Raw genomic sequence first — 21272 nt, 5'->3', positions numbered from 1 at the left:
AGTCTCTGGGAAGGCAAAGGAGTAACATTGAGGAGGTGAGAGGATGGGGAGGTTTCCGTTACAATGAGTTTACATCTGAGCCTGTTAACACCAGAACCAGCCTCTCACCTCCAGCTCTCACCCACTGGATCTGCAGCCAGTGAATCCCTTGGACTTCATTATTAACCCTGTGAAAGAGCAAACCAGGTTGACAAAGAAAGAAACTCAAACCCCGTTTTCTGCTACCCAGCAGCAGAAATAAACCCTGATGGTCAGAAGGAATCCAAAGCTTCCTCCCCTACCAAGCTCAGTTTCTACCCATCACCGCCAAAGAAAAACCTCTCTCAGGAGTCAAAGGGGGCTGACAGCACAACCTGGGCTGTGCTCAGGTGAAGGGCTGATGTGCACAGGCCACTCTACAGTGGGTTTTAGCTTTCCTGCTGGTTTACCCGCATCACTCATAGCCCTCCAGATGTGTAACACTCTTGAACATCATTCCCGAGCTAAGGACCGCTGGGGCTTCGCATCACCACTGTGCATCATCCCACTAACTAAATGAACCAGTTGATCTCCCTGGGACTGGGCAGGGCCTCTTGAGGGCATCTCTTTGGGGTGAAACTTGCCATTAGCCTGAGTCAAGCCCAAGGCCCTCCACCACAGCCCCCTGGCACTCTCCCCAGCCACACCAATGGCTCAGAGCACCCCGGGGTGCCACAGCAGCACATTCCCTTTCCTGGCAGGCAGAAAGCTCATCTCGGTGTTGCTAGCATGGGTTTCACGTGGTTCCTTCACCCGTTCATCAGCCCAGCTGCTGACACATCCAGACTTTTCCAAGAAGCTGCAACAGAAACCGGGTCATCCAGGCCTTTGGCAACCGTGTGGGTCGGCTGAAGTGATGAGCAGTCACACTGGGATGCTCATAGAAGGGTTACTGAAAGAATTGATCTCAATGGCTTCATTTTCGCTCTGTCACCCTCAGCATTCTGCTCAGACTGAAGGCAAAGCACTTCCCCTTGTAGAGGAAGCCACAAGATCTCCAAGGCAAATGCAGGAGGCATATGCTGGGTGCCACCTTCCCATGCGGTGGGGCCCCGCTGTAGGACGAGGCACTCCTGTATCATACAGGATCAAATGGGATGGTTTGTGTTGGAAGAGACCTTAAAGCCCATCCAGTTCCAACCCCTGCCACGGGCAGGGACACCTTCCACTAGAGCAGCTTGCTCCAAGCCCCTGTGTCCAACCTGGCCTAGTACCCAAAGCAGTATCCCACATCCGGGTAACCACTGGGATGGGTGCAATACACTGGGAAACTTGAAGTAAGCAGCAACTCACCATGAAACCATCATTAAAACCATCAGTTGATTTTGGTCTGGGTTTAATAATGCTAAAGATGTGTCAGATTTGTATACTTAGAGACTGAAACATCCCATCAATGGAGCTAAGGGGCTTCCATGGGCACTCTCTGCCTCCCAGAATCTGGCACAACAACCACCTTCCATTCATCTCCTTCTGTCCTTTTCCTTGCCCAACAAACCCCTTGGAATGGGTTCGCACCAGAAAGCCACAACTCAACCCTCTACCGAGTCCTGCAGAGGTAGCTCAGGAAAGGAATTCAGCATCCCATCCCCATGGCTCTCATTTCACTGCCCCACACAGAGCAGCGCTTCACCCTCCCAAGGGCTCTTCCAAAACACTCTGGTAAAACCAGGTTTCCCCTAAATAGCCATGGAAAACCACTGAAAAGCAGAGAATTGCTCACGGATCCAAGACAGGGATGGTCTCCTTCCCGATGGAACAGCCCCTTTGTTATTGTTGGTCTCTTTCCCAAGTCTACATAGGGGGAAAAACAGTGGGAAAAGCTTTTCAAATGACACACCACTAAAACTGGAAGCAGCGCTCCAGGTAGAGTCATAGCACTGCAAGGCAGAGGCAACAGAGAGAGATTAAGCCCCACTCCCTCCATGATGTGGAACCCATGTGTCATTTGCTTCCCAAATCAGCAAGGAGTGTCCCTCATCGGTTTTCCTCTCCCCGAGTGTTGGGTTCTCTGGATCAGCTCCTCTGACCACTCGGAGCGACGCAGGCTGCAATGAAACACCCCTGGTCCTCATTGCCTTCATACATAACGCACCAGCTGCCTCCCCTGCTTCTAAATGCAGCTGGGTGCCGGAGGACAGAGGCTTCCCATCTGCAACGCATCCTGATGACCCGCTCCGGGACCCCTTTCCTTCAAGGCTTCCTTGGAAGCAGCTGTACTGCCGGGATGAGGGGAGGAAGCAGCACTCTAAACACATTTAGGAGCATCCCGAGGTCAGGGAAGATGCGGTGACGTTTGTCGTTACGAGGAGCTCAACGTTTCCTTGGAAGATGGGCAGAGGAAGCGTGGTCCATTGGGAGCACAGTGCTCAGATACTGCGCGGGGGCTGGAATGCGAGGACCGGGAAGGGTGACCCCAGGTTGGGGAACGCTGCTGCTGGGGGTTGGCCGTAAAGCAGGGAAGGATGGCTCAGCACAACCGCCCTCCTAACAGGCAGTGGAGTTGCTGTTCAGTGACACCAAGTGATCTGCAAGGGTGGGTCTGAGACCTGCCCTCAGGTTCACAATTCCTTTGGGTTTACAGCAAACCCTGGCCAAGGACAATCCCATACAGCAGCCTGTCTGCTCCTCACTGGCCAGGACAATCCCATACAGCAGCCTGTCTGCTCCTCACTGGCCAGGACAATCCCATATAGCAGCCTGTCTGCTCCTCACTGGCCAGGACAATCCCATATAGCAGCCTGTCTGCTCCTCACTGGCCAGGACAATCCCATATAGCAGCCTGTCTGCTCCTCACTGGCCAGGACAATCCCATATAGCAGCCTGTCTGCTCCTCACTGGCCAGGACAATCCCATATAGCAGCCTGTCTGCTCCAATCCCATACAGCACTGGCCAGGACAATCCCATATAGCAGCCTGTCTGCTCCTCACTGGCCAGGACAATCCCATATAGCAGCCTGTCTGCTCCTCACTGGCCAAGGACAATCCCATATAGCAGCCTGTCTGCTCCTCACTGGCCAGGACAATCCCATATAGCAGCCTCCCTGCTCCTCAGCCCCATATAGCAGCCTGTCTGCTCCTCACTGGCCAGGACAATCCCATATAGCAGCCTCCCTGCTCCTCACTGGCCAAGGACAATCCCATATAGCAGCCTGTCTGCTCCTCACTGGAAGGGACAATCCCATATAGCAGCCTGTCTGCTCCTCACTGGCTGAGACAATCCCATATAGCAGCCTGTCTGCTCCTCACTGGCCAGGACAATCCCATACAGCAGCCTGTCTGCTCCTCACTGGCCAGGACAATCCCATATAGCAGCCTGTCTGCTCCTCACTGGCCAAGACAATCCCATACAGCAGCCTCCCTGCTCCTCACTGGCCGGGACAATCCCATACAGCAGCCTGTCTGCTCCTCACTGGCAGGGACAATCCCATATAGCAGCCTCCCTGCTCCTCACTGGCCAGGACAATCCCATATAGCAGCCTCCCTGCTCCTCACTGGCCAGGACAATCCCATATAGCAGCCTGTCTGCTCCTCACTGGCCAGGGCTGCAGCAGCTTGCCTTTTGTTTTAAACTGATGGGCACAACTTCATCAAACCTCACCAGGAGAGGTCAGGAACACAGAGCTGTTAAACCCTGCTGTTCAAACTAGAGCTAAGTGATGAGCAGGTGAGCCAAAGGACAACCCCTGCAGGCTGGATGCTCTCCCATCCAGACCCATCCACATCTGCATCCACCCATCCTACCCGAGAGACACCGGCAGCAGGGATGCAGGCTTCGGAGCTGCCGCGCTGTGGTCCCCACCGCACCAGGAACCAGCAACGGATCCAGAGCGATTCCAACTGAATTCCACGGCCCATTCAGTGATGGGGATACGGCAGCACTTCAGAGCCTGGGGGCAGTTACTGAAGGCACCTTCCCAGGTAGGAGCGGTCTCCAGAGCTAAACCAGCTCCAGCAGCAAGGGGAAAGCACAGGCAGGAAACTATTCCAGCTGAGGGGGAAAAGAACGGAATAACGTTTGTCCCATCAGATGACACGTACCTCTGTAAGCGTTTCATGCAGTCGGGCTGGATCCAACAGCATCCCTGCAGCCCATGGCAGGTGATTTCCAACAGGGAAACCTGAACAACGCCATCACTGCTGCCTCTCGAGGTGTTCAAAGCTCATGGCCCGTGCTGGGGTTTCCCTCCAGCGGCCCAAACAGAAGCTGCAGCTCTCCCCAGGGAGCGATCTTCACACAAGAGACAAGGCACTGAACCGTCTTTATCACTGAACAGTGTTTTACTGCTCCCAGCCTTCCCCTTCCATTGCCTGCCCAGGCTGAGAACTGAAAGCCAGCATCCAAGAGATGGGATCTGCTTGGAAGTAACCGTGAGGCTTCATCCCACAAAGAGAATCCAAATCCCTCCAAAGCCACCAACTGCAAAGCATCGGCATTAGGCCAAAGCTGCTCCCCCTGTGAGCATCTTTTTCTCTATAGGAGCTTCTGTAATGCTCTATTGGCTGCTGTGCTGGTTAAAAATGGGAAAGGGAACTAATGATGATGAACCCTCAGGGCATAACCTGCAGAAATGGAGCCTCAACAGGGTTGACAAATCGAATCAGGCACCTTTCAGGAGGTGCTTTGGGTTGGGGGAACAAAGCTGCCTTCCATGATCCTGGCATGACCTCACTCCAAACCGTGGTGTTCCCATCATCAAACCCAATGCAGTCTGCACGCTACAACACTCCATGTCCTTTTGAAGAACAAGCGTTTAACACTATTGCCTCCTTGAGACCATTGATCCAAACCATCTGCTGTTCAGCTCTATACATACAATCATGGAACAGTTAGGGTTGGAAAGGACCTTAAGATCATCCAGTTCCAGCATCTATACAATAGACTGTGCTGGAATTTGTCCTACCTACACTGCAAATCTCCAGTGCTTCCTCTGCATCATTTTGTCTTGTCTTCAGGACCTAAACCCCTATGAGGAGTGGATATGTGGATAGAAGGCAAAATTCACTCACAGGTTTAAATGTCAGGATATACATTGGCCCCAAATGACCTTAATCCTTCTATAAATGGCTGTCATTTCTAATTATTAGCTTATAAAGCACAGAAAGCTCCCATTTCACACAAAACCACCACTTCTCTTGTTCTGCAGATAGCAAGCCCAGACCTGGAGACACACACACGCATTTATCCAATACTTCAGTGCTTAAGAGGCACAGTATCTCTCATTCTTTCATTGTCCAATGGATTCCAAACTGGAAAACAAAACATCTCAATGAGGACCAATATCCAGCAACTATAAGATGTGAAGAGACACCGGGTTTGAATTCTACAGCCAGGGGAAATAAGAACCTTTAAAGTTCCTGCTAAATGCAGCTTGTGTTTGTTATCCGTTATTAACAGAGAGTTTTCCCAACTTCCCATGGTCTGGAATCCCCCTGCAGCGGATCAGAACCCCCCCTGGAACTAGTGAAGAACATCTTTAAGCTGGGTGAAGTGTCTCTGTCATCACAGAGCTCATCACCAAGTGAGAATCCAACCCTTTGCTCCCATTTGTCAAACAGCACCAGCCACGTGTCAAAACCCCCATGGTATAAAACCTTTCCACTTCCCCCCCGAAGAGCCATTGGGCTCCAGGCCCAATGGGTTTATACCTAATAAAAAAGACTATTTTTTCCTTTAAATCAAACAAAACCCAATAAAAATGGTTTATTTAGAGTTTGATTTACGGCAGCTACTGAACATTGAAGTGATACAATAGCCCGGGTTAACCCCTTGTACTCAGAGAGAGGAACTATTTAAGGACCTCTCTTTCAACCCATTTAACTTGATTTACTTGAAAGCCTGACACTGGTTTGCTCCTTTTCCTCCTTGGGAATTAAGCATCGGATAACACAGCACAATGGACATACCAGCCCTGAAATAAAACCTCTTTAGAAGCACGTTTCAGAACCCCCAGCACGGTGGAAGGAGTCTGGGCTTTGGTGAGCAGAGCAGATGCAAGGGGGTGTTCTGTTCATTATCCAACCCCGGATTGTGTGTAAAACAACCACCCCTTCACCATCTTCTGCTATGGAGACGGCAGCTGCTGCCAAACACCAAATGGTGAACGTGAATCACTTCTTCCAGGAACACCACGGTGGTGAATGGGTGGTTCGGCCTCCCGCTGTGACAGCTCCATTCCATCCCCGTGCTGCTGCGCAGGGGTTTTCCTGCAGGGCCCATGAATAACAGCCACCCCGGGGCATAGAACTTCAGTTTAAGCACGGCCACGGGAACATTTACAACCTGAAATAAGAAATCAAACTTCTTCGTTCCAACAGGGAACAACGCTCGGCTTTGTCTCCTGCCGAGACCTTTCAGACCCCATCACCTTTGTAGGAGGAAATGGTACGTGTTGGTGCACACCAGGTAACGCAGAGCCAAGGATCAAAGGGATTTAAATGAACCTTCCTCTGGCTTCTGTTCAGCCCGAGAACCCGAGTGCAGCGATTTCTCTTCGCTGATAACCAAGTACTTGCCCCTTCAGGGAGATTATGACCAGAAGTACACATGGAGCAATCGCTGCCTCTTCAGGTCACAGCAGCACAATGGGCACTTCCTGGCTATCTAAATCAAGAGAGGAACAAAACACACAGGTAAATAGGTTACATTTCTCCATCACGTTTGTAAGGGGCTGATATGAACCAGAAGCCACGGCGGTCACTTTGCAGTCCCCAAGAGACCATAATCTGCTATGGTTTTCAGCCTGGAGAAGAGAAGGCTGCGTGGAGACCTCAGAGCAGCTTCCAGTATCTGAAGGGGGGCTATAGGGATGCTGGGGAGGGACTCTTCATTAGGGACTGTAGTGATAGGACAAGGGGTAACGGGTTCAAACTGAAACAGGGGAAGTTTAGATTGGATCTAAGGAGGAAATTCTTTCCTGTGAGGGTGTTGAGGCACTGGAATGGGTTGCCCAGGGAGGTTGTGAATGCTCCATCCCTGGTGGTGTTCAAGGCCAGGTTGGATGGAGCCTTGGGTGCTATGGTTTAGTGTGAGGTGTCCCTGCCCATGGCAGGGAGATGGAACTGGATGATCTTAAGGTCCTTTCCAACCTGAACAATTCTGTGATTCTAAATGCAGTGTCACCCTGCAGGTGTTTAATTACTAGTAATGAAAGGAAGAAGAACACCTCCCAGTGAAATAGCAACGAACTTCACAGCAGTTGCCTTCATTAATTACAGCTAAAACACTGGAATGAGGAAATACAGAGCCTGCAGGAGCTGTTGTGAAGCAGAAATGTTCTTCTTGCTAGTAAAATCCCGTAAGATGGCTGAGGACTTCCTTGAACTCCTGCTTCCTCTTGCACAGATGGAGGAAACGACCTCCTGCCTATACCCAGCTATCGGTGATACACGTGGTCATGACCAGGAGGTTTGTAAGGGAACCAAGGACATTCAGCTCTTCATACCAACCCCACACCTTTCCTCAGTTACCAGCAGAAGACCTGGGGACATGAGGCAACTGCTCTCCAGCCAGGTTTCAGTTTGTGCTTCACTCAGCTTCAAGTTTAAAGGCTGCTCTTTGGCCATTTGACCTGCAGATAAAACTCAACCATTCCTTTTGTACTTTGCAAATCACTGGCAAAACTGAAAAGCTCATTTTAAAAGGGAGATGGTGAAAGTATATTTAATTAAATCTCTGTTAGAAAAGTGCCTCTGTAGGCTAAAGTGATGGTTACCCACATCAGGGGCACTGTGCAGGCTTCCCAATGGGATGGAAGTTAATCTTTGCAACAGAAGATGGGCTCAGGCACTTGTATTTTGACTCTAGAAACTAATGGATGGAGGGAGAGGAAGCTCACTTCACCTCCCAGGAGGCACTGATTTGTCAAAGAGCTCTGAATATCCTAAATGGAAGTAGTAATTGTGAAATCTCATACTGTTTGCCTGTATTATGGATGGTCCAAATGAGAATAACTCATGTTTCAAAAGGAGCATGAGTAAATAATGCCCTTAAGCACTGGAAAGCAGCAGTAGACCCCTGCACAGAAAACTCAAGCCAAAAGCAGCATATGCTGGCACAGCCTCTGCAAGGCTTCTCCATAGACACTGACTCAACATGCACCAGCACTAATCCCTCTGTAAAAGCCCTCCAGCAGCAGGGAATTCTGTCTGCTCCTCCGAGAGCTTCCAGAATCACTCACCACTAAGGTATGTCAATAAAAGAAATGGGAAAAGAACCACAGCCTGCAAAGCCCAAGTCACTGCAGTTTGAGTGATGGGCTGTTAGTCACTTCCTCATAGGCCAACACGCACCGAAGTGTTTTGGGGCTGAAGAAACACAGTGAGTAACGTGTTAGCAAATAAGAGATGAGTTTTCCAAGCCAGCCCAGGCAGGGGTGACAAAGCCCAAGGGCATCTGATGAGTTCCGAGCTCAGACAGAAGAAACAGGGTGGCTCATTTCCTGGTAAAGGCACCCCAGTCACAAACACAGCCCTTGCCACTGCTCAGCTGTACACTCAACCAACACACAGGTAGGAATGTGGATGGAAGTGAAGGGGATGGCTCCTCTGGGACTGGTTTCAGAGAAACACGGAATAACCTCCTTCCTGCTTGCAAGCCTGCGCTGCAACCAGGCTGTTCTTCCTTCCCCTCTGCATGGCTAGCAGTGAAAAGTTGTGCCTCATCACTAGGAGGTGCCTCTGCATCAGTCCTCAAGAAATAGCCCAAACTAGAAGACATCTGACCTTCCACTAACTGCATTACACTTAAATCGTATCACAAGCACACTAACATTAGTGTATCCCGAGAACCATTCACCACTAGAAAGGTCTGTCATAGGTGTAGGTGCCAAAGACCCCTCAGCTTCATGTTCTCCACAACAAAGACTGTAGAATGTCTGTCATGTTGAGCCTTGAGGACTCCCTGGACAGTGGAGCAAGAAGTCTCAGCTGGTGAGAAGATGCTTCTTACACCCCCCATGCCCAACAGGTTGCTGTTCAAAGCATAAGAATCAAACCCCACTTTTAGAAATAAGGACTTTGGTGTCTGTTGTCTATGGAGGAGGCAAATGGGTGACAGCATCGGTGAGACTCCAAAGGCACACTTAGAAAAGGCAGGGTATCCACGGGGCATTTGAGAACTGGAAGTGTTTTGCTTGTCCTTTTTTAAGGCAAGTGGGGCATTAAACTGAACTAGCAAGAAGCAGGTTTAATATGCCAATAGAAAACCATGTGGTTCTTCACATAATGGGGTCGGACTAAATGACCTTTAAGGGTCTCTTGATTCTATAACACTTGGCTATGCTGTAGTACTTCCTGCAGGGCAGGGATGACACATCCCTTTGTGTTCAAAATGCATCAGAGTTCTTGTGCTGCAAACAGCTTGAGGGCTGAGAGCTCACCTGCCAGAACCATGGTTCGTGCTTGCCATGCTCTTTCATCCCTTCCTAGGGATCCTCTTCTGGCCACTGTCAGCGACAGAAGGCTTGGGCTAGCCCAACCTTTCCTCTGACTCAGTAAGCCTGCTATTATGTTGTGATTATCCACCTCCAACTCCAGCTGTCTTCCCTGATCTTCCCAATTTACAGGAGCGCATGCAGCTCGCAGGGCTGTGGGGTGCTACCACAAAGCACAGCTCTGACTCACCTTGCTAAGAAAAACACAGATACTTTCTTTCCTCTGCCATCACCTCAGGGTGAGGTTTCACTGTAACTTAGCAAGATTATTCGGGTAAGCGGCAAGTATGGAAGTCGTTAACATCTAATGACCTACAGGGAATGACTCATTCCCCAAATACCATTTTGTATTGGATATCTGAATAGAACAGTTGGAAGGGACCCGTATTAATCACCCATTCCAACTGCCTGACCACTTCAAGGCTGAACAAATGTTAAAGCATGCTCTAATGGGCATCAACCACCTCTCCAAAAGGCCTGTTCCAGTGTTTGACCACCCTCACGTTAGCAGTGGGATCAGTTACATCCTCTTGCCTAAATCCACTAATTTACTCAGCCAGGACAAACCAAAGGAGAGGATAACACAGGAGATACTTGAGCGTGAATTTAGACTATACATTTGTAGACTCATTTAGGTTGGAAAATACTCTTACAGTCATGGAATCCAATGGTGAACCCAGCACCACCAAGTCCACCACTAAAGCATGTCCCTAAGGATGGTGACTCTACCACTTCCCTGGGCAGCCTCTTCTTGATTTGCCTCATGCCATGGCAGTGTTTTACAGTAGGTTTTTAGATGGGAAAGATTATGAAACTAAGCAAGAAAAAAAACAAACCCTAAAATAAAGGTTCAGATGCAGGAAAACCACCCAGGTTGACTCCACAGCTTGCTGCCTGCATAGCTCTAGGCAGGGAAACACAGAATGAAACACAAAGGTTTAAACCCCACAGCATAAGGCAGAGCTCTGCCTCCAATCACACTGCAGAACACGTGGAGAATCATGAAACAAGTGGGAAAACTTCCATCGGGGTTCGGATGTTACCCCTGTAGAGAGGAATTCTGTTCCCGGGGCTGCCCACGTGGCTCTGAAAAGCACAAAATGCTGTTTCAGGACAGGGTGAAACCAATAAAGGAGATTCACCTGGAAGAAATGGTCCCAGCAGGTTTTGCAGCAAATGAAGTCGCACGATGGACATTGGAAAGGCACATCCGTCTCACATCGGCAGTTGGGGCAGAAGTATCTCCCTAGAACAGAGAGAGGGGCAGCGGGGAGAAGGGGAGAGAGAAAGAGAGGGAGGAAATGACTTAATTCCTGTATTTCCACTGGAATCACCTGGGGCATCCTCATTCCTCCACGTTTCCAGTGTAGCCCAGACAACAACGACCACGAACTTCCTCACCTGCCTGGCTATGCTGTGCCTTTCCCATAACCTCACTCAGCCTTTGGTGCTTCAGATCCCCATTGAGAAGCTGAGGCGACGTCCTCGCCTTACAAGGAACTTGGAGAACGATCCCTAAGTTCTCAGGAAACTCTGACACCATTGTGATGAAGCAATGAAGTCCTTTGAGAGGACATATGCTAGTGGCCTGCAGTGCAACTTCTACTTCGCAAACCCCAAGCATCATCATTGCGCCTGAGCAGATACAGGCATCATTTAACAGAGCATTAGCAGGATTCTCATTTCTTTCTCTTTATTTCTTTGCCTGTTAAGGAATTGCATCCAAAAAAAAAAAAATAAAAAAAATCTCACCTATACCTACCATTCTCTGGCTCCAAGACTTCGGGAAAGAAAGGTCTGGGTACAGACGTGCTGGGTGCTCTCATCCTAGCGACTTCTTTGGTCCCCAGCAATTCACATTGGCTTCTCTGGTTAAAGTAGGAGGGAATGCTCCTCTGAGTTCTCCTCAGCGCCTCAGAAGTGCCTGGATCTGGGTTTTAAACGAGACAATCAGCACACAAAGCAGTGCAGCACAGAACACGAGACACAGGCTCCACAAAGCACAATTAGAGGGAAGCTCGCACTGCACAAGAAGAAACCCACCCTTTGAATAACTATTTTTTAATGTTATACTGCTTGGTATCAGAAGTTTCTGATACTAACACATGCTTTATGAATGAAAGGGACCCCTTATAGAATCATAGAATAGTTTGGGCTGGAAAGGACCTGAAGTTCATCCAGTTCCAACCCCCCTGCCATGGGCAGGGACACCTCACACTAAACCATGGCACCCAAGGCTCTGTCCAGCCTGGCCTTGAACACTGCCAGGGATGGAGCATTCACAACCTCCCTGGGCAACCCATTCCAGTGCCTCAGCACCCTCACAGGAAAGAATTTCCTCCTTAGATCCAATCTAAACTTCCCCTGTTTCAGTTTGAACCCGTTACCCCTTGTCCTGTCACTGCAGTCCCTAATGAAGAGTCCCTCCCCAGCATCCCTATAGCCCCCTTCAGACACTGGAAGCTGCTCTGAGGTCTCCACGCAGCTTCTCTTCTCCAGGCTGAACAGCCCCAACTTTCTCAGGAAGGAAACGCATAGGAACAGCTCTGTGGAAACGGTTCCTAGACAGCATGGATCTCCATCCACACCTGCTCCCAACCCCACCTCGGTGCACAGATTCTGCCTTCACCCATAGCACACTTCACAGTTTAAAGAAGGCATCATTAGACCTGGGTTTTCTTGTTTCCTTGCACTTCCCATCTCACATTGCCTTCTACCTCATACCTCTTGGGGTATTTAAACACAATTCAGACACGGCCAATCGCCCTGATCTTCCTTTGCACACCTGGTGCAGGAACATTACCCACCATAATCAAAGCCAACACCGTGTTTGTGAATTGACAACGTTCATTCCCAACCTTGGCTGTGGCTGCTTCCTCCCATAGCGAACCAGTTCTGCACACCCCATCCGCTCCGTGCCTGCAGCTTCTCCTGGTAGCCTTGCTTACTCTGGGCCATTTCAGGCAAACTGGCACACAGGTCTTCAATAACATCTTTGTGATGAGGATGTACAAACATCTGAACTCCTGTGCAGAAGAAAACACAGTCAAACGCATCGGCCATAGAAGACTTCCTTGCTTTGGAGGGGACAAATGCTTTGGCAGCTGAACAGGAGCAGCCATATTGCTCAGCATCCTCAGGCTGGTAGAACGTTCATGGTTTCGTAGCTGTTAGAACTATGGGGTTTTCCTTACTAGAAGCCAGATGAGTACTGAAAATAATCCCAACTTCCCCTGAAGTTGTTTCCTACAGTGAAGCACGAACACCTGACCCAGCCCTTCACCTGAAAGCTGGCCTAGTGACACCAGGGGTACACACAACACCCAAAAAGCCTTTCTCAGAAAGATGCTTTTCTCCTTACTATTGACAACAGCGAGATTCACACCACACAATACAGCAACTCTGAAAGCCCCAACTGTGACTTGCTGCCAAGCACAGGCAGTTCCACCACAAAGTCTTCTGAGGTCAAAGAATTTGCCTGGTAAAGACATCAACTCCCTGCCCGTGAGCTGGAATGCTCAGGGGGAGATTGTGACTCACAGTGCCACCCAGTACATTCCCCTCCCACTCTTCGTTATGGCAGGACTAATCTGAGTAGTTAATGCAGCAGAAGAAAACCTCTTTTCTAAAACCATGGAGACTCTGACATCTATTTGAGGGCAGTGGGATACTTATTGGTATTTCCTGAAGACACAAAATGAAACAGCATCAGCATTTCCCAGCATATGGCTTGCAGCATTTCCTGCAGAGGAGTTCACACCGGAGACACAGGAGCAGGTAGAACTGAGCTGTTACATAGCACAAGACATGCCCATCACAACCAGCCCACAGAGGCCACCAAGACCAGCCCGCAGAGGCCACCAAGACCAGCATTTAACCCTTCTTCAACAATAAAGCCCAATTATAAGTTCTGAACACTTATAGCTTCCTAAATGCTTTCATCATTAAACCCATAAAAGGAAAAAAAACCCAACCCAAACCACTTCTGATAAAACAAATACCGGCTTGAAAGATTACTATCATCAATAAAGGTACTAAATTATGACACAGTTCCATAACTACTCCCAGATAAAGCTCTGTAGAGGAATAGTGAGTTGAAAGAGTGATTGTTTATCCTAAAACCAGGAAGTGATCCAAGACCTTAGCACCAGTAGAGCAATCAATGGTTATGAGAATACAGTTGAGTCAGTTCAATAGCCAGCACTGTCGAAACAGCAACCACTTGTAGTAACTAAGGAGAACAAAAGGTAATGAAATCATCTGACTGAAGTTAGCTTAACCAAAGGTTGGGGCGGGAATTACTGAGATCTTATCTCAGCTTTTCAATGGCCAATTTCTAAGTGAACAAACAGAGATTGAGATTTCATAACCTTGACTTTTTTCCCCCCTCTCTGAACATCAGGTCTTTTCCAACCTAGGTCATTCTATGATCTTTCCTGCTGCTCCACGTATCTGCTTTGCTGAAGCGAAGCTTACAGATGCTACAAGCTTCTCCTAAGAGTAGAGACCTTGCAAACTAATGACCAGCAAAAAGCCATTGCTGACACGAGATGGCAACAACACCTACATCTTATTTTCAACTAAATACAAGTGATTTTGAAAACAGCCCTTACTTTGCAGGAGACCAATGTGTTCTGGCTTTTCAGCGGCGAGGTTTGCTAGCACCATTGCCAGAGCATCGTATCTATCTGTCTTCTGGTAAACTAGCAGAGCATCATGGAAACAGCTGTAACCGCTTTCGCCCAGAGCCATCCTCATTTCGCTGAGGTAGGTGGCCTCGAGGAGCTCCTGGTCATATTCTGTAGAGCTCGAAGCTTCTGCAGCATCTTCCCTTGGAGCTTGACCAGCAATGCGCCCTGAGAGACAAAGCACACGTGTGAGCAGGGCCTGGGGAGGAACTGAGCCACTCCTTTGTGTCAACTTCTCATTCAGAAGGGGGTTCCTGGACCACTGTGAAGCAGTAACTCCAACAGCGCCTGCATAGCCACACACCTCCCTCTAGCATGCCCTTGAGCAGAGCCAAGGCCTGTGCCTGGGAAGTGAGCAAATCGAGTTCAGGGATGGCTTTTTAGCATTGTCTGGAGGGGCTTTTTTCCAACCTTTTAGCTGGAGGAATGTGTCAGATGGTCACTAGAGAATGAGGAGAAGGTGACACAAAGACACTGCGCATGGGGCTCAGCAATAAATCAGGGTAAGTAACCTGCTGAGAGCAATTAAAGACTAGATTTGTCACCTCTTATTAACAGAAGGAGACAAGGCATGTCTGCATTTGCCTGTGTCTGGTGTTTCCCACCAGGAAAACAGCATCAAAAAACTGAAATGACACACAAGACAGCACAAGAGCAACGTAGGAGGACAACAGAGGTTGGGGGCAGCTGTGAACCTCATGCTAAACTCCAAGCAGACTGCTATTCAAAGCATCAGTCTTTGATTTCTGACACATTTTAGAGGAAAAAGCTCTGGTTTGCATATTACAGGCATGCAAATACAGATGACTTATATGCTAAGAAACCGACTGAAATTAAACAGCCCCATCTTTTGGCATTTAGATCCTTATTCTTCACTAAAGGACCTTTCAGAGAAGTTAAAGAAGGCAGTTTTAAGAGATGGGCTTAGTTCGGTTTCCTGAAAGGGGAAAAACCACGGGTGTGACTTTTACCATCAATATCTCCTACTGCATATCTAACAGCTGGCACTGCCACAGGAGCATACTCCTGGGAGCAGCAGAAGGTACCCATGCATTTATTGCCATCATCTTCTCATTTACTTTTAGCGGAAACAAGCTTCTGCAAAAAACCAGTCTCAGAATAAGGTGGCTTTGTTCAGATGCTCTTACCACAGAAAAGAAAACAGGAAATCCAAGCAAAATAAGCAACATGGCTTCAGGCACGGAAAGCTTTTAAAGCCTGCCACGCAACAGCAGCTTTTTAGTTCTCTTCTGAAAAGAAAGGATTAGCCTTTGCCTGTTCTTTGCCCTCTTAAGAGAGACTTCTGAGCTGCCCAGCTGCCCTGCTACTCACTGCCTTATAAATACAAGAAATTCCCAGCTGTTCTCAGGAAGATGCGTGATCAAATCACAGCTGAGCCTTTGACTTCCCAGATAAACACCAGACTGGAGGTCAGAGGGAAATACGTGCAAGCTGGAGGATACACTTGCTGGTCTCCGTTTCTACAGAAAACCAGAGCGTCCAAAACCAAACCAAAACTGTTTTCTTCATACCTGGACTCACACTGACCTCATCTAAAATTACATTCCTTAAATGGCTTCCTCACAAACCGTGGACAGGCAGGAAGCTTGTGCTTAACTCACCCTTCCCTCCCTGACACATGCCAGCTCAGTGCTCAGTGCAAACTTCTGGCTTCAGCTGGTTTCTTTCCTATCGACCTGGTTTTCATTTAATGCCTTTTGTGGTTCATTTGGTACAATCCTTGCTGAAAAGGCTGAATTACCATCATTCCTACCTAGAATAGAGAGCTCTCTGCTAGGTGAGCACAAAAGACATTGGTTCCCACCAGGAGGACTTAGTGACAACATCAAACATAACATGTTACCTTGCGACTGTGGTTTTATTTAACATGAAGTTACCTGCACTACACAGCCATGTTAGCAAGTGGAAACCTCCCTGGTTCAGGTGGAGCTCAGTATCTAGCTCAGCACATGAGTCCTTCCAGAAGGTCATTTCCTGCTGACTCTCTTCTTCTTCTGTTAAATCAACCCAGTGCATTAGCAGTGAACATTGGAACAATGAACACAGAATGGTGCATTTCAGAGTGCCACACTATGCAGAGGACACCTGAAGATGCAGGTGCATTCCTCTGATACGAGGGGCTGAGCTAACACCCTCCTTTATTCAGGGCTTTATTGTTCCAGGGTTTCAAAGAAACCTCACAAGCTCTGTGAGGACTTAATCACCCTCTGTTCACAATTCCGGTGGCACTATGTGGGTAGCAAAGATGACGCACACAAAGATCTTAAATCCACAGACTAGATTCATGATTAAAATAGATCTTTAATTCCTTTTTGATATAAAATGGGCATCATACAGTATGGTAACTACACAGTAACCAATGCTCAGGCTCTCTGTATGCTCATGGGAAGGCAGGCAAGAGGATCATTCAGAGCAAAGACTTAGCTGAATATTGATTAAACTAAATTGGCTTCCATCCTTGCATTGCTACATATTAGACACATCTTGCTCTTACAGTTGGGTAATGGCCATCAAATGATGCAGCTGCCTGGTGCTGAAACAGGCTTCTCACCTATGCTCTGGGCTAGGAGGTCTTGCTCTTCCAACGGGAGGCTGTGCTCAGGTTTGTAGCCACAGCCCTCTCCGGTCAGATTGTAACACGCTTCGTCAAACTGTTTCTTATGATGAGGTCGAATAAACTGGTAAAAGTCTTTCATTGGAGAGAACGAAGAGATGGGGAAAAGAGGAGAGAAAAGGGGAAAAATTAGTCCACAACAGGTAGTAAATGCCATAGAAACCTACAATGGCAGCACTTCTAGGTCAGGTGGCACGGAGACAAATGGGGACATAAAGTAATGGATGTTCATGATTATCATCCTGCTTGATCTGTACTTCAAATCTAAACCACCTCCAAAGTACCCAAGTCTATTTAAAAGACAAAGGTCACATAAGGACACTGGGGAAGCCATCGTACCTCGTAACAAGACATGGTTTTCTTCATCCTCTATAAAGAGAGCACTCATTTGAGATAACACAGCAAGGAAGTCGTCCCTTATCTTGTAGTCCTGAAGAGCCGTAGAGAAGAGCTTATAGCTCTCCTGGCTTAGGGTCTTCTTCACTGTTGCCAAGTACGCTGCTGCTCGGGCCCTCTTATTCTCTGTCGGGTTGGGTTGCTTTTCAGCTTGCTGTGAAGACAGGGAAACACCTCAGGAAATAGCATGACCTGAGCAGTTAATCCCATAGGAATTCACGTGGAAGCAACATACGAGCCATCCTGCCAGCACACAGAACAACGAATACCTTCAACCGCCATGTTACTGGGGTCTTGCATTATGGCAGTCACCCACGTATCCATGTGTTATTGCCCCCCATAAAACCCACACCCCAGTTTCAGTGTGTCGTGGGTTAAACCCAGTCAGGAAACTCATTCACTCACTCTCCCCCCTTTCTTTCCCTCCCCCTGCTCCCGGAGGGATGGAGAGGAGACTTGAAAAGAATGCAACTCCCCAGGGTTGAGATAAGAACAGTTTAGTAACTAAGGTGTAACACAAACCACTGCTGCTACCACCAGTAATAACAATGATAAAGGAAATAACAAGGGAAGAGAATACATTGCCTCACCACCAGCCAACTGATAACTTGCTCCCCCCCAGCCCGACCAAGCACTGACGCATACCTCCTCCAACCCTGCAGTCTCCCAGCCCTTCCGGCTAACTCCCAGTTACAGCCTGGGCATGACGTGCTGTGGTATGGAATACCCCTTTGCTCAGTTTGGGTCAGGTGTCCTGTCTCTGCTTCCTCCCGCCTTCCCCTCCTCCCTGGCAGAGCATGAGGCTCACAAAGTCCTTGGCCAAACCAAAACATCATTGTTATCAGCTCTGCTCCCGAGCTGAAAGTCAAAACACTGCACTGCACCAGCTACCAAGGAGAAAAGTGACTGCTGCTGCTGAACCCAGGACACAGCGCCACAGAATAAACAGCAACCTAACTGGCCTACCTCCTGCAAACGCCCAATTAATTGACAAACATACACCTCTAAAGCAGGAGATACAAAGAACAGAACACAGCTCCTCTACGACATTTCTTGAGGACACTACACACACAAGCAAGCCAGATTACTCTCTTGTATTGGGAAGCATCTTCAGCAATCATAAGCAGCAGGGACTTGAAAAAGATTCACAACAACCCCTCTTTTATGGAAGTGCCTATGCATTACAATGTTCTCAGACACACATAAAAGCCACGAGACCCTTGTGACAAGTCTTCATGACACAAACCAGCATCGATGAGGCAATCCCTCGAGGCACATGCATGTTATTTCCCCAGCTGATTATTATAGTTCTAAATCCTTCTAACATCTGCGAGCGTTCATTCCCTCACAGAAAAGGGATGCTATTCACCTTCCCTACTGCCAGAACTGACTGCTTCAGAGGACTGTTCCTAGAGAAGGCAGCCAAGTCTCGTTGCACAACGTTATTCTTAGGAGAAGGCTTAATAAGAGAAATGGCACTTACACCAAACCTTGAGAGCTAGGCTGACTCATCATGACACCAGACACACTGCCAACATAACCTTCTGCAACGAACCTGCTCCCTTCCTTCCACCTTGGGGGTTATCAGCCATCAGCTCCAGGGGCTGTGATGACTTCCACCAGTTTCGCCTGCTGGGGGGTCTGGGAGGCTGCCAGCAGCCAGCATCAGGGGCAGCACCTTGGACAACTGCTGGCACCACCACAACCACCACGGGGATGCTCATGAGTTTACCAGCAGCTGGCTTCGAGGAGGTCCCTTCCAACTGAACTGTTCTGTTCTAGTCTAATCCAAAACGACTAAGACCACCCATCACACCTGGTCAATGGGAGGAGATGCTGCTCACAAGGTAGCCAATGCCAGAAAGGAATTCTTCTGTGATGTCTGGATTTGAGAAAGAGCAAGACAGGAAGATTTCAGCTGTGCACTGATGAATATTGATGGTTTGGAAGAAAGACACAGCTGCTCTGGCATCAGTCATCTGTCTGCCTGGAAATTTCCAATTCAAATTAAAGCAGTCTACAGAACAAAAGGGATGACACAGACACATGGAAACACGTACTGTGTTGCTGATGAGCTTTATTTTCTTCCTTCCTCCTTTCTGCTCATCTGCCAGCCTCTTCTCATGCTGAAGGGAAAGTGTTGACAGACGCTGCGCCTGGGAGGATGAAAAGGAGAAAGGTCAAAAGAAAAGCTTTATAATATTATTATCATAGAATCACAGAACAGTTCAGGTTGGAAAGGACCTGAAGATCATCCAGTTCCAACCCCCTGCCATGGGCAGGGACACCTCACACTAAACCATAGCACCCAAGGCCTCATCCAACCTGGCCTTGAACACTGCCAGGGATGGAGCATTCACAACCTCCCTGGGCAACCCATTCCAGTGCCTCAGCACCCTCACAGGAAAGAATTCCTTCCTTTGAATTCTCCATTGGATTCAGCCATTTCCAGTGGTCAAGTTTGTGAAACCATTCCAGAAAGTGAAACAAGTCCACCTTATTGCAACAGAGCCTGCAAGACACACGTGTTTCTGGAAGGTGATCACTTACTGGACAAGTGAGAAAGAGAAACCAAAACTGAGCAAATTAAAGCCAAAGTTTGCCTTGAAGGCAGGTTCCAGCAGAGCTGGACTTACAGCTACCCATCTCGGGGTAGCCCTGGAGCGTGCACACATCTGTGCGGGACTGATGCCTCATGTGCCCCTTCCTGCAAGTCCTCATTTCCTAAAGAAAACCTCTCTCAAGGGGTGCTGAGAAGGGAAACCTAAGCAGCCTTGCAGAAAATAGCAGGGCAGATGAGACAGGAGCAGAAATACTCATGGCTTGACAAGCTCCTTTAGCACCTCCCATCCTGAGTAACAATGAACTGCATCTGTACTGCAAGGACTGGGAATAGTGGTGCATCCCTCCAAAAGAGAGGTGAGCAGTCATAAGCCAGAGGAGTGGAACTGCTTAACAGCCATCTCTCCAATACCAAATCAAGCCAGAATCAACCACATCAAAACCAACTCAACCAACACAAGAAACTGTGGGCTCACCTCATTATGCCAGCTGATTTCTACATAGCTGTTGAGAAAGCAGGTATGTGAAGTGATTTACCTCTTTGCCCTTGCCTAATAAAGGGATTTCATAGCAAGTGTGTGACTATCAGTGCATTTACAGAACAGGGTTGCTCATTTGTGAGAGGAAGCAGTGAGATGTAACAGAAGCCCCATGCTCCACTCTGACTTCTGTCTATGCAGATCCCAAAGCTTCGAGTCAAATTAACTACAACTAAACCAGCAATACCAGAAGTGAGCAAACCCCCCCTCAGATTTGCCATTTGTACAGTCAGCTGCTGATACTCAAACACAACCTTCAGTGCACTCATACCACTGCAAGGATGTGGGATTCCAGACAAGCCTGGCCATGATTTAAGCACACATATAAATATATTTAAGCATCATGTAACAGAATGAAGAATCGGAATAGAAGCAAGAAATTAGATATTTATGATACATCAATAAGTCAGAACAAACTATCAAAACCATCTCCTTAATCCTGGACTACGTAACAGCATGATCCTGAAGAAAGAAGGCTTCTAAAAGACAAGTTTCCACAAGGCATTTCTCAAGGGAAAAGGGATCAAAAGGAACCGTCGAATCATTCTCTATATGGATTGAGGAACTAGCTCTTGCATTTTGATTTTTTTTGAGAGGACTAATGCTTCTTTCCCTGGTTTTCACCCCAGCAAAGTGTTTCAGAATGACAGCAGCTGAGTTTCCATTACTGGGGGAACAAGGGCACAGCATAACCTTGATAAAAGAACAAATGGTAACACAGACACTACCATGGGTGGTGAAGGGAGACCCCACTACCAATCCAAATCCAGCGCTGATTAAAACCAGCTCAGTGCTGCACTCTGAATGAAAGCTGCTCCCCAGAGGCACTCACTGCATGCCTCAGGGCTCGCTCCCCACATCTCCAGTGCCAGAGGTCATTGATTTCAGCGCAGCACGGGGTGACCCCACAGTTCTCTGCAGCCACAGAGGAGCAGTAACACTGAACCCAGAGAGTGGAGAGGAGCTGCCTCCCTGCCAAGCCCTTGGGCCCATCCACTTCTAT

At 48.3% G+C, this 21272-nt stretch overlaps 2 protein-coding genes across 2 annotated transcripts in view; both read right to left on the bottom strand.

Moving 5' to 3' along the window:
* Window positions 1–308, bottom strand: part of ZGPAT (zinc finger CCCH-type and G-patch domain containing) — a 38004-nt gene extending 37696 nt beyond the window's left edge. Inside the window, exon 1 of the mRNA XM_062628321.1 lies at window positions 298–308. The gene's annotated coding sequence lies outside the window, so the exon portion shown is untranslated. The remainder of the gene's footprint in view (window positions 1–297) is intronic.
* A 6217-nt stretch (window positions 309–6525) lies between these two features.
* Window positions 6526–21272, bottom strand: part of RTEL1 (regulator of telomere elongation helicase 1) — a 41270-nt gene continuing 26523 nt past the window's right edge. The window contains exons 28-36 of the mRNA XM_062628316.1: window positions 19229–19324; window positions 17112–17322; window positions 16710–16847; window positions 16036–16152; window positions 14063–14305; window positions 12308–12475; window positions 11212–11379; window positions 10592–10695; window positions 6526–6619 (exon numbers count right to left, since the gene is read on the bottom strand). Of these exons, the coding sequence (XP_062484300.1) occupies window positions 6545–6619; window positions 10592–10695; window positions 11212–11379; window positions 12308–12475; window positions 14063–14305; window positions 16036–16152; window positions 16710–16847; window positions 17112–17322; window positions 19229–19324 (1320 nt within the window). The 3' untranslated portion in view covers window positions 6526–6544. The remainder of the gene's footprint in view (window positions 6620–10591; window positions 10696–11211; window positions 11380–12307; window positions 12476–14062; window positions 14306–16035; window positions 16153–16709; window positions 16848–17111; window positions 17323–19228; window positions 19325–21272) is intronic.

The sequence above is a fragment of the Pezoporus occidentalis genome, unplaced genomic scaffold (genome assembly GCF_034315485.1).
Source record: "Pezoporus occidentalis ecotype Australia unplaced genomic scaffold, CSIRO_AGI_Poc_V1 ctg313, whole genome shotgun sequence".
In the NCBI taxonomy this organism is placed as follows: domain Eukaryota; kingdom Metazoa; phylum Chordata; class Aves; order Psittaciformes; family Psittacidae; genus Pezoporus; species Pezoporus occidentalis.
The sequence above is the reverse complement of the archived record's forward strand: the minus strand, read 5'-3'. Positions and strand labels throughout refer to the sequence as shown.